General features: G+C 29.9%; 4 protein-coding genes across 4 annotated transcripts, besides 1 other annotated feature; 2 read left to right on the top strand and 2 right to left on the bottom strand. All coding sequences in view use genetic code 12, as the record gives it.

The window, feature by feature from the left end:
• Positions 1 to 673: 673 nt before the first annotated feature.
• Positions 674 to 4,375, bottom strand: CD36_81200 (calcium-transporting ATPase, putative; the record flags this gene model as incomplete). The annotated part of the gene is made up of 1 exon (XM_002419020.1): positions 674 to 4,375. One exon carries the CDS (start codon positions 4,373 to 4,375, stop codon positions 674 to 676), a length of 3,702 nt encoding a protein of 1,233 aa, XP_002419065.1.
• A 3,325-nt stretch (positions 4,376 to 7,700) lies between these two features.
• CD36_81190 (conserved hypothetical protein) lies at positions 7,701 to 8,387 on the top strand (the record flags this gene model as incomplete). The annotated part of the gene is made up of 1 exon (XM_002419019.1): positions 7,701 to 8,387. The coding sequence occupies one exon, from the start codon at positions 7,701 to 7,703 to the stop codon at positions 8,385 to 8,387; it is 687 nt and encodes a 228-aa protein (XP_002419064.1).
• A 69-nt stretch (positions 8,388 to 8,456) lies between these two features.
• On the bottom strand, positions 8,457 to 10,121 carry CD36_81180 (zinc finger transcription factor, putative; the record flags this gene model as incomplete). The annotated part of the gene is made up of 2 exons (XM_002419018.1): positions 8,457 to 9,974; positions 10,080 to 10,121. The coding sequence occupies 2 exons, from the start codon at positions 10,119 to 10,121 to the stop codon at positions 8,457 to 8,459; spliced, it is 1,560 nt and encodes a 519-aa protein (XP_002419063.1).
• A 452-nt stretch (positions 10,122 to 10,573) lies between these two features.
• Positions 10,574 to 12,477: part of a mobile genetic element (nearly complete apart from small deletion where LINE 3C is inserted.) that runs on past the window's edge.
• Positions 10,589 to 12,409, top strand: CD36_81170 (non-LTR retrotransposon Zorro 3 ORF1-related protein; the record flags this gene model as incomplete). The annotated part of the gene is made up of 1 exon (XM_002419017.1): positions 10,589 to 12,409. One exon carries the CDS (start codon positions 10,589 to 10,591, stop codon positions 12,407 to 12,409), a length of 1,821 nt encoding a protein of 606 aa, XP_002419062.1.

Here is a 12,477-nt window from a genome sequence, read left to right as displayed (position 1 = left end):
TTATTATTATTGTTATTATTATTATTATCAAAGATAGAATTTAAGGTTTTTTTTTTTTTTTAAAAAAAATAATAATGATATGGAATTATATATGATACCCCCATCCCCACTTTATTTATTCGTTTTTCGAAATCTATTTAGATAGATTTAGTCACTTTTATTTTTCGGTTTTTCGGTTTTTTAAAATGTAACTACTATTGGTTAGTTTAACATTTTTCTATTTTTTTGGTTTAAGAAAGTATATATTATTATGATATTTGTATAAATCATTCACAATACAAGCTTTTTTTTTCTTTTATTCATTTTATATAAATGTTGTTGTTGTTGTTCTTGTTGTTGTTCTTGTTGTTGTCTATCTTAAGAATATGACGGATAAGACAAAACTTAGTAAGACTTGTTTTTTACGAGTTTGGTTGGCTGTTCATCTATAAATAATGTTCTTTTGATTACAAAAAACTATTATATAAAATCTGTCCAATATATTAATTTGTCTAATAAACATCTATATATCCTTTTTTTTTTAAAAAAAAAGAAAAAAGAAATAAAATACAATTAAACAGTAGCAATAATCTCCATATATACTACCACTCAATTAGTTAATTAATTAATTAATTAATTAATTAAATTAAATTAAATAATAAATCATAATAATAATAATAACAATAACGATAAACTATTCTTTGGATTCTTTTAAATCGGAATTATTATTATTACCACCACTACTATCACCATCACCACCTTCTAAATCAATTTCATCTTCATTATCTTTATTTTTTTTATTTCTTTTCAACCAACCAAATCCAACAATATAAAGAAATTTTTTAAATGTTTTAGTTGGGAAAATAGTTTCTATCCAAACATTAGGTATTATTCTAATTAAAAGTCCCACGGGGATACTTATAAATCCACATAATATAGCAGTAGCCCACATTCCTGGAGTTTGACGAGCTATACTAAATGCTGCTCCACCAACAAACATAATTAAAATTTGAAATCCACCAATTATAAAAGCAATAGATAAAAAATACCAATTTCTAAATAAATGTTGGAAAAAATCTAAATTTTCTCGATTAATTCTTCCTTTAATAGTATTTATTTCATCAGCTTCATCTAATTTTCTTGTAACAAATAATTTCCAAAATTGTAACCAAACAAATGTATTAAAAGTCATAGCTGCCAATTGTTTTTCTGAATGATTATTAATATGAGATTGATTAGGGAAAAATAATTGTTTACCAGCAAAATGTAATATAAAAGTAATAATTAATTGAGTCATTGATTGTCCAATAATCATTTTCCACATTGATGTTGAAATTAATGGAGCAGTACGACCAGCAGGTTTCCTATTTAAAAATGAATCATCAGGTTTATCAGTAGCTAATGCTAATGCTGCTAAAGTATCCATAATTAAATTAACCCATAATAATTGAACTGCTGTCAATACGGATTTATTTTCTGATGATGCCACAGCTGAAACAAAAGTTAATACACAAGCAGTAATATTAACTGTTAATTGAAATTGAATAAATTTTTTAATTGAAGTAGAAACAGTTCTCCCCCATTTAATAGCTTGAACAATATCAGTGAAATCATCGGTCATTAATATAATATCAGAAGCTTCACGAGCAACTTCTGTTCCAGCAATACCCATAGAAAACCCTACATCAGCTAATTTTAATGCTGGTGCATCATTAGTACCATCACCAGTAACAGCAACTACTTCACCAGATTTTCTTAAAGTATCAACAAGAATTCTTTTATCTTCAGGTGATGATCTTGCTAAAACTTTCAATTGAGGAATAATTTCTCGTCTTTTTTGTATTGATAATTTTCTAAATTGTGGTCCTTCCATACATGAATAATCATTAGATAAATCATCCAGGGTAAGTATATTACATTCTTTACTAATGGATTTAGCAGTATTAATATTATCTCCTGTGACCATACGAACAGTGACTCCAGCACGTTTACATTGTAATACTGCTTCAGCAACACCTTGTTTCAAAGGATCTTGAATACCAACTAATGCATCAAGAATAAACATTTTATGAATTTCATTACCACCACTACCACCACCACCAGCAGAAGCACCAGCAGCAGCAGCAGAATTGGTAATGGTAAAATTAGTATTGATTAATTTTGTTGGATCTGCTTCTTTAGAAGTTTTCTCATTAATCAATTCTGATGGAGGCCATGATGAAATACCAACAAAATCTCGATGTCCTAAAGCAATTGCTCTTAATGCATCATTAGCATATTCATCAATTTTCGTTAATACATCATCACGTTTATTTCTATCCAATTTAATTAATTCATCATTAATATTATTTTCAAATCCACAATTTTTAAATATAATTTCTGCTGCTCCCTTTACATAAAGTCGATAACCATTAGGAATTTTCATAACAATACCAGCCCATTTACGTGAACTTTCAAATGGGATGATTTGTACCACATCATCATGATTTTCTTGTCGATAAGTTTCTAATGATTTATTATCAAATAAATGAAATTTATCTTTGGCTAATGTAAGTAATGCTGATTCAGTTTTATTTCCTAAATAAGGTTCATCAACTAATCCCATTTGTTGATATTGAGATTTTTTATTTTTTTGGAAAATACTACTGAAAAAATTTTGTTGTAATGGTTTTTGTCTAGCAAGTTTAGCTTTTTCTTCATCATATTCAGAATTTTCAAATGCTGTAGAATTAAGAATAATATTGGTTGTAAGATATATTTTTTGTTCAGAACTAATTTGATTAATAATATCTATTGATGTAGGATGATCATGTTGATTACTCACTGTATCATTAAATTCTAATGGTGAACCTTGTTTACTTAATCCGAAAAATCCTCTTACTATTCTCATTTTATTTTCCGTTAATGTACCAGTTTTATCAGAACAAACTGCTGTTGCTCCACCCATAGTTTCACAACTTTTTAAAACTCTAACTAAATTACCATTTTGAGCCATTCTTGTTGTGGCAAATGCTAAAGCTAAAGTGACAGCTAATGGTAAACCTTCTGGAATAGCAACAACAACAATTGTTACGGCAGTAATAATAATATCAATAAATCTTTTCCCCTTATCTGCTGGTTCAGCATCATTCATATTACCATTAGGAGGAGCAATTTCCACACAAAATCTAATGAATAAAACCACAAATAAAACAATAGCAGCAAGAAACCCATATTTAGAAATCCCTTCTGCTAAATCATTTAAACGTACTTGCATAGGAGTACTTTCTGGTTCATGATTTAAACTCATCATAGTTCTTCCATGAATAGAATTAGTCCCCACAGCAGTAATGACAGCATTACCTAACCCTGATAACACTTTAGCCCCAGAAATTAAATAAGGATCCCGGAATTTTATTTTTGTACTACCAATATCTTCATCAGTAGGTAAATGATTTTGATAAACTTTCATGGCTTTATTTACTGGGACTTTATGAATAGTATGAGATTCACCAGTTAATGCTGATTCATCACATTCTACTTCACCTTGAATTAATATACAATCAGCGGGGACAACATCACCAGTTTGTAAATTTATAACATCTCCTACCATTAAATCATAAATCGATATCAATTTTTGTTCACCACCATTTCTAACAACAATTACTTCTCGATCTTCCTTTTTAGCATTTAATTTAGCAAATTGACGTTCCTTTTGATAATCATTAGCAGCACCAACAAGAACAACAATGGCAACAGCAACTAAAATAGCAAGACCTTCGACATAATCAACTTTTGGTAATGGTAAACCTTCATCATCATAATGAGTCCCACTACCAAAACTTTCATAACATCCTAATGCTAATGAAATAATGGCAGCAATACATAATATAACTAAAACTTTATCTTTTAAAGCTTCCCAACATAATTTAAGGAAACTTTTTTGAACTTTTTGAGGTAATTTATTGACACCAAAATATTGTTTCCGTTGATTTAAATCAGATTCATTATGTTCATTAAGACCATCAGTTGAAGTATGTAACATAGTCAATAAATTTTCAATTCCACCTAAATTATATAATTGTTTTAAAGATTTAGGATCATGAAGATCATTTAATGATTGTAAACTTATAGGGAAATTAGGGTTTTGTTTAGTAGAAGTTTTCGATAACATGGAAGTGAGTTTTAAAGATGGTGATGTAGTTGATTTATTAATTAGTTTAGGAGGATGGAATGGTTCAACACCATGGGTGGTGGGGGTGGCTGTTGAATCGGTAGTTTCTTCAGAATGAGAAGTTGGTTCATCTTTATGTAATGGGGTAGTTGAATTTGTAGAAGATTGATCATCATTATCGTATGTGGGGAGTTGTAATGTAGATGCATGACCAAGCTTATCAGCTGGTGTTCTTGGAGCCATAGTATGGGAATATGAATATGAATATGAATGTTCAAATATCAATTGGAAATAAATTTAAAAAAAAAAAAAAATAAATAAATAAATATAATAAAATATAATAAAATGATAATTATAATAAACCAATATATAGATAGATAGGTAGATAAGTAGATAAGTAGATAGATATATGTATTGATGGTTTTAAAAAAGAAAAAAAGGGGTTTTGAAAAAAAAAAAAAAAAGAAAAAAAGAAAGAGAATATATTCTGGAAAGGAGCGGAGGAGATGTTTATATATATTATATGTGTGTTGATTGAATTGAATTGGAAAAATTATCAATGGATTGTTATATAACTTGCATTAACCCAAAAACAAAAACAAAAAAAAAAAAAAAAAAGAATTAGATAAAGGTCACAAGAACAAGAACAAGAACAATGATATGAATATATTAAAGGATTGGAATGCCAAATAGATAAATTTAATTGGAAGTTTGACAATCCCACCCCCCAATGAAGAGATAGTATATGCTTGAATCTCTATTTAACATGAGTTGCGCCTTGTTTTGTTTGTCTTCAATAGATGATGAAATTGATTTTCAATTGCTTTTTAATTGACTCCTTCTTACACCAGAAGATAGACTGAAGAAGAATTGCTTTCCCTCCCCACTCCTCCTCTTCTGCTTCTTATGTAATGATAAAACAAGAAATACAAGAACGTTATTGGAACATACACATACACACATACAAAATACGATGATTAGAATGAGTAAGTTGTAGGAGAGGAAAACTGAAACACTGAAACAATCATACATTTAATAAAAAAGAGAGAGAGACCAAGAAAAAAAAAAAAATTATGCAATGTATGCACGTAGTGTGAGCCTACCGATGGTGGTGGCCGGCCGAGTTAGGTGGTACAAATCAACACCAATCGTCATACAATGGGAATGAGAAAAAAAAAACAATACGATATGTACAAAAAAAAGGCGGAGGATAAGGGGGGGGGGAAGGATGGCGGCATAATTGTGGCAGTAGTGTAAACGAATCAAAAGGTGGCTGTGTCAGAATTTAATTTCTTTGACCAAGAAAAAAAAAAAAAAAATATAAAACATCATCAACAACAACAACATTCTTTTTAGTACAACTACATGAAAATTAAAAACTAAAAATTACGCAATTAATCAATTTTTTTTTTTTTTTTTTTTTTGATGCCGTACTCGTATGTGGATATTAGTAAATGTATTATATGATAACTAAATCAACTATTGTCATGTATAAATCAATTCATTTCATTAACAAATTACTTGAATATTAAGGGATTTCGGGGGGGGGGGGGACAACTAAAATGACAGCCCCCCCGCCCCCCCCTGGGCACGCAATTTTTTTCTTTTTTGAATTGTCGATAGCAATTTCTTTTTCTTTTTTTGTTTATCATTTGGTAGCTCAACTCCATCTCTTTTAATTTCTATCTTGTTGTGCCTTAGTAATAAATGACATGGGTTTTGATCATTAATAAATGTATTTCTTTTAAAAGTATTACGGTCTAATTTAAGGCTTGACTGTCATTCCTAATCTAATCTACTCTCTCTCTCTCTCTTACTCCAGATATTCTTTGTTAGACGGGAAATTTAGAACCGCGTCATGCGTTAACAAATAAAACAAAACAAAACAAAAATACTTGTGCGGCATTGCCCTGGTTGTCTTGTTGTCTTGTTGTTGTTAATTGTTTTCTAGAGAGAGAGACAGATCTCCTTTGTGTATGTATGGAAATTCCTCACACTCTTTGTTGAGTGGGATATAATAGAAGCACCGAAAAACAAGGAATCAATTACCTTATTTAGAAAATCAAATTATATGAATTATGGATTATGTTCATTTATCAAACAATGCATTAACAAGATATAATACTTTTACTAAATTATTGAGCTATATGAAATTGTAATTTACTTAACATCTTTCTATTTGGGTGGAGGAGGAGGAGGAAGGTGGCAAAGTAACTGGCGCTACCAATCGACCAAGCAAGCTTTAAATACAAGAATTTTCAATAATTTCAAGTAGATTTGTTCATGACCACAATTAATTTTAGATGGGAGAAAGAAGTTTTAAAGTTTTTTGAGTTTGAGATCAATTTCCTTTTTCATTATATTAATTTGGTTACATTATCTGAAGAATCTTACTACTGGAGAATAAAATAATTTGGTTTAAAAAAGTTTAACGCATTCATATACTACTTTGAAAAGAAATATTCTTACTTCTACTAGCCAGTTTTTAGTTCATTCATTCATAAATTGCAAAAAAAAAGAAAGTATCTCCATGGTTTTTTTTTTTTTTTTTTTTCTTGTTCACACAGAAACTTTCCTCTTGGTGATGATGATGATGACAACTACACTCAGCCTTGTTTTTAATAATGCCATACTAATCAATGGGTATCCAATTAGTGTGTTAATATCAATCGGATATTTCCATAATGTTACTGTGTTTTGTGTTTTGTGTTTTCTTATCCGATGCATATATAAGAGTATCACGAGATTGATAAAGTAAGTAATAATTGCATAATTTTAAACAAAATACCATATCATAGATTTGAGCAACCCCAGAAAATCCCACATCTAGGTATGGTATCTATCATTTACTCCACAGAATATTTGAGGTTCACGTATTAACTTGTAAACCTTTGTTAAATGACCGTTTGTACACTATACAAATATTCAAATTACTCTTATCTGGAATCTTGACATTCTCTTGATGTAAGTATTGGTCAAATTTTTCTATTCTAAACTCTTTAGTACACTATTTTTACATATTAATAATACAAACACGAATTTTGAAAATTGCGTTGATTGCTCTGCTAGCTTAAAGGTAAAGCGTTCCTCTCCTATTATGAAAAAAAAAACAATTTGAGAACCAAGGAAAGACTCCGGGTTCGAGTCCCGGGTAGAGTTTTTTTATGCAACTTAAATTTTCAAAATTTTTTTTTGCTACACCTATAATATCATTTAGATAAACCACAATTCTAATATGTATCATTATAGTCAATTCTTTCTATTGATTAAGTATTAAGACATGATGATTATAAGTAGAAGTGAATAACAATTTTTATAAGTTGTTTAATTTGGAGTACATCCTCCCTCCCCCCTCCTCTCCCCTCCTCTCCTCTCCCCTTCTCCTTTTTTTTTTTTTTTTATAGTGCGTCCTCATATAATTACATCATAATCAATTAATTAACCAATCAATTAATCAATTATCCCATCCATCCCTCCATCCCTCCCTCCATCCTTCTTCTCCCAATATCAACATTGTTCATTCATAAACCAATGTTATAATATAATACTTTTTTTTTTTTTTTCACTTATGCCATTAATATCAAGATCAACAATATCATTTAATCAAGATAATTTAAAATTTTTGGTATTTTTCATTATCCCAATATTATTATCAATTTATTTAATCCCAAAATTTATAAATCCAGAAATCATTAATAATTTATTAATAAATTTTAAAATTGGATTATTATCGAAAAAATATTGTCAAATTCAACCAATTTATTGTTCAATATTATTAAATGATAATGATAAATATGGTGGTGGTGGTGGTGGTGGTGGTGATCCTAATCAATTGAAAAGAATTCAATTTAAATATTTTGAATTAATTTATGTTGTTCATAAATGGATTTATAATATTGATCAATTCATTATACATAAATTGATATTACTGTGGCCAATTAAAAAAATCATTGGATCTATAATGATAATAATAATGATGAGGAACAATAATAATAATAATAATAATAATAATAGTGGTGGTGGTGGTGGTTTTGGTGGTGAACAGTATATGGAGGAAATATGGGAGAAATGGATAGAAATCATTCAAATCATATTGGCAGTAATTAATTCAATGATTTATCATCTGATTTGGGGATTAATTGTTTCACGAATGTATGTATTTTTCATATTTGGAACATTAATAACAGTTTTTGAACCTTGGGAAAGATTAATTGATCCTCTAATGTCCGTTTTAAGTACAAATAATGTTTATTAGAAAGACAAAAAGCTCCCATATATATATATATATATATATATATATATATATATATATATAGCTAGTCATCTACTTGTCAAATAATTTAAGACCAGAAGCTGCAAGCCACCATATTTCTTTTAAATCTTCCAATGATTTTCGAATATTATTATTTAGATCATCATTATCATTTCCTAAAACATTTAATAATGAAGTTACATGTAATAAACTATGGACACCAACAATATGAAATTTAAACCAAAATGGATCACATTTGGCAACATTAATAAATTGTTCATGTAATGATTTCACCACTATTGGATCTAATGTTATAGGATCTAATTCACAACGTAAATTTATCATACAAATATAAGAATGTAATAATTTCAACCATGGATGATGATTTATTGATGATGATTGCCAATTAATTATATCAGTGGATAATTTTTCATCAATAATTCTACCTTTATGAGGTCGATAATGACTCCCCAAAGTACGATAAAGTAATGTCAGTAATTCAACAAATATTGTCAATTCAGGAAATTCTTTAGGTACATCACCAATAAATACATCATTCATATTATAATATACTTCTCTTGCATGAGTAGCAGCACTTAATATATCACAACAATAAGAAATCCAAAATAATCTTGTTAAAATAGATTCTCCATAATAAAGTTTTTTATAAACTCGATGTTGAGTATCTTGAACTGTTCCATTTGATCCACTTAATGTAGTAATACCTAAATCTCCACATAAATTACAAGCTCTAGTAATATATTCTTTAGATAATGAACTTCCATTTATACCTTCTTCATGAATTGACATCAATAAAAATGATTGAATTAAAGCAATTTTATTATTTTCATTAAGTTCTAATAATTTACATCTTTCAAATAATTCTTGACATCGTTGTCTTATATTTATATTTATATTTATATTATTTTCATTTGATAAACATCTTGATGCAACTAAAAAAATTGAATTTAATAATAATGGTGAAAATTTATTTAATGAATCTTTATCACAAATATCTATAACAGGGAAAAATGGATATATTTTATTAATAAAAATTTCCATTAATTGTCGTTGTTCATTAATTGGTGGTAATATGAAAGCTCCTTCTCGATTTAAATATTCAGTTAAATTTGGATTCTCATCTTCAATTGCAGAACCAGTAGAACCAGTAGTAATAGTATTAGTCTCAATATTGGGTGAACTTCTCCAAGGATTAAATAATCCAAATTTATCACCATCAAAACATAAAAATTTATCAGTACTTAAAAATGAAGCTATTGGATGAGTTGAACATATAAATTGAAATTTCCCACAACCTCCACCACCACCTCTACCACCATCACCCAATTGTTGGTGATGGTGATTTTCTGATGCAACAACAGTAGAATATATTTGTTCTTCTTGTTTAAATCTTTCAAATTTCTTCTTACTAATACTAGTAGTAGTACTATATTTTTGTGATTGTTGAGATGTCCATTTACATTCAATTGATTTATCAATACATGATTGACATGAATTTTGATTATTATTAGTTTGTAAAATACATTTACGATGAGATTTCCGACAATTTAAACATGCTAAAACTGCTTTCTGAAGTGGGCAAGGGGGGAGGGCAGAGGGAGGTTAATTGTTAGTAAAAAAAAAAAAAAAAAAAGATAAATGGATACTTTGAAACTGGGGTGTTAATAAACATACTCGTCGTTTGGTAGGTTGAGTAGTTATAATAAATTGATTCATCCAAGGTGGATTAATAACTGTTCAAGAACCAAATCTATATTGACGGGGAGGGAGGGTGGTGGATTTTTTTATTTTTTTTTTTTCTTCTCTCTCTCTGTGTCTATCCCTTTTTGCAATGAATGGATTTATATAATTTACATTAATCATTCAACATCAATTATAACTGTTAATTAGGTGATTTGATTTGATACTTTATTATTATTTATATAAGTTGTTTATAAATAGATGAGGTGGAACTATCAAAGTCTTCATCAAATCAATTCTTCTAGGTAATAATATCAAGTTTGCCAATCTTTCCCATATCATTAAACCAAGAGTTTAACTTCTTCTTTTATATATATATATATATATATATTTAAAATATCAATTGTAAGAAATTCTAACGTAAACAATAACCACCACTATAGAAATTCCAATAATCATTTTTGTTAAAGGATTGAAAGGAGAAAAAAAAAAAAAAAATTATTATGGCTGAAAAAGGTGTTAATGATTTTAATTTTACAGCTAGAGGTGATCATCTGCCTCAGCAGACTCAAGAGAATCCCCCTGGGAATTTTCAAGAGCTGCCGTTAGATGGTGGTCAAGATCGGAAATCATCGTCGACCGATGGTGTTTCCAACAACGTCGAATTCAATACACAAACAAATGCGCACGAGTCGTGGGCTGACTTTCCAGAATCAGACCAGATGGATACTGATTCATCTGAATACCCATCAGAAGAAGAAAACGAAGAAGGAAAGATCTCCAAAGGTCCATATCATGCTTTTAAAAACTTCAGTACTGAAGAATACTTTACACCGGAAACCGCAACAAACAAAGTTGTGGACAATACTACCCCATCTCAAACTACACAATCAATTAATCAAAACTCTACAACATATGCCTCAGTGGCAGCCAACTACAAATCTAACTTGGTAAAAAGTCAAGAAAAAAAAGAAGAAGAGAGAATGGGACACTTTAATGTTCCAAAGGAAGCCTTTGAAGATTTAAAAAGACATAATGATACAGTGTTCCCTAGAGGACTCGTTACAGCTGATATTGCCCACCTCATTAACAAATATGGCGGGGTGGTTGTTTACCACACAATTGCAAGAACAATTGAGAACAGTATTAAAGAAACTAAAGGTTTCTTAAATAACTATTCAGAGGATGCAATGAAGACGGCATTTAAATACTTTAACTTGAAGCTCTCTGTTTCTGACAAAAAAACGAAAGACACCTGTGAAGAAATATTGGGAATGAGGGAGGAAGTTATGTTCCTCCAAAGAACAATGGATTTCCATTTTGTTCAAAAAGTCATGTGTTTTGCTCCCTTCTCGGATGAGCATATGGAAAAGGATCTCACTGAACCAATAAAAACAATTACGAACATAATTGAATCTTTAGATTTTGATTTTAATGGGATTGTGGAAAAAATCAAAATCGACAGTACAAAACGGAACAGACAGTTGGTGGCTTTCCGTACACCCATGTCAATAAAGACACAAGCAAAACAAAAATTTCAAAAATTATTTTTGAATAAAGAAGATGTGATTGTGCAACAGTACACACCAGAAGTTCTGGTGTTGCAAATGACTGGGGAGGACCCTCAAAAAGTGGACCCGAACGTGGTATGTTACTTTATTGTAGACATATATTCTGGACAGGTTCCAAAAAGAAGAATCAAAAAAGTCAACGATAAGGGTGAAGAAATCATGGATTCTTGTACTTCAAGAGTTTTATCGAACTGTAAATATTGTGAATATTGCAGATCGATAAATCATACCAAATACAACTGTCCCCTCATCAAGCCTTGCGCCAATTGCGGTATAAAGGGACATAAAACCACTAGCTTTGAAAAAACTACGCCGGCTCCAAAGAGGGTTTTAAAAAAGCCGGAGACTAAACAATACTTCCCAGCTCTACCAACCAAGGTGGGTAAAGGAAAGCCAACTGAAGAGCTTCAAAGAAGAAGTAGTTCTGAATCAAACAAAGAAAAAGATTCTTCTTCTACAAAAGAAGATAACATAGAACATGAGGTTATTACACCGGAAAGACCTCAGAAAACTACCCAGCCGGTTTCAACACTGGTTCCAATTACTGACCCCAAGGGAGATTCAGTAAAAACTAGTTACAATACAGAAACGAAAAAAAAAAACAAGACAGCTGGTATCATAGAAATGGATACCAATAAGGACACCATTTCTTCCAATGATGAAGCGTCTCCGAGGAAGAAAAATAATTCCACAGGTCAGCCGCGCAGTCCTACCAAGGACCCAGGGTTACACCTGTCACCGAACCTCCAGTAGGATGAGAAATCCTACATGCTTGCCTTTTATAGTTAAAGATTGATTTTTCCGTTAGTATATTACATTAA

Source organism: Candida dubliniensis, chromosome 3 (assembly GCF_000026945.1).
Source record: "Candida dubliniensis CD36 chromosome 3, complete sequence".
In the NCBI taxonomy this organism is placed as follows: Eukaryota; Fungi; Ascomycota; class Pichiomycetes; order Serinales; family Debaryomycetaceae; genus Candida; species Candida dubliniensis.
This window is presented reverse-complemented; position numbering and strand designations above follow the sequence as displayed.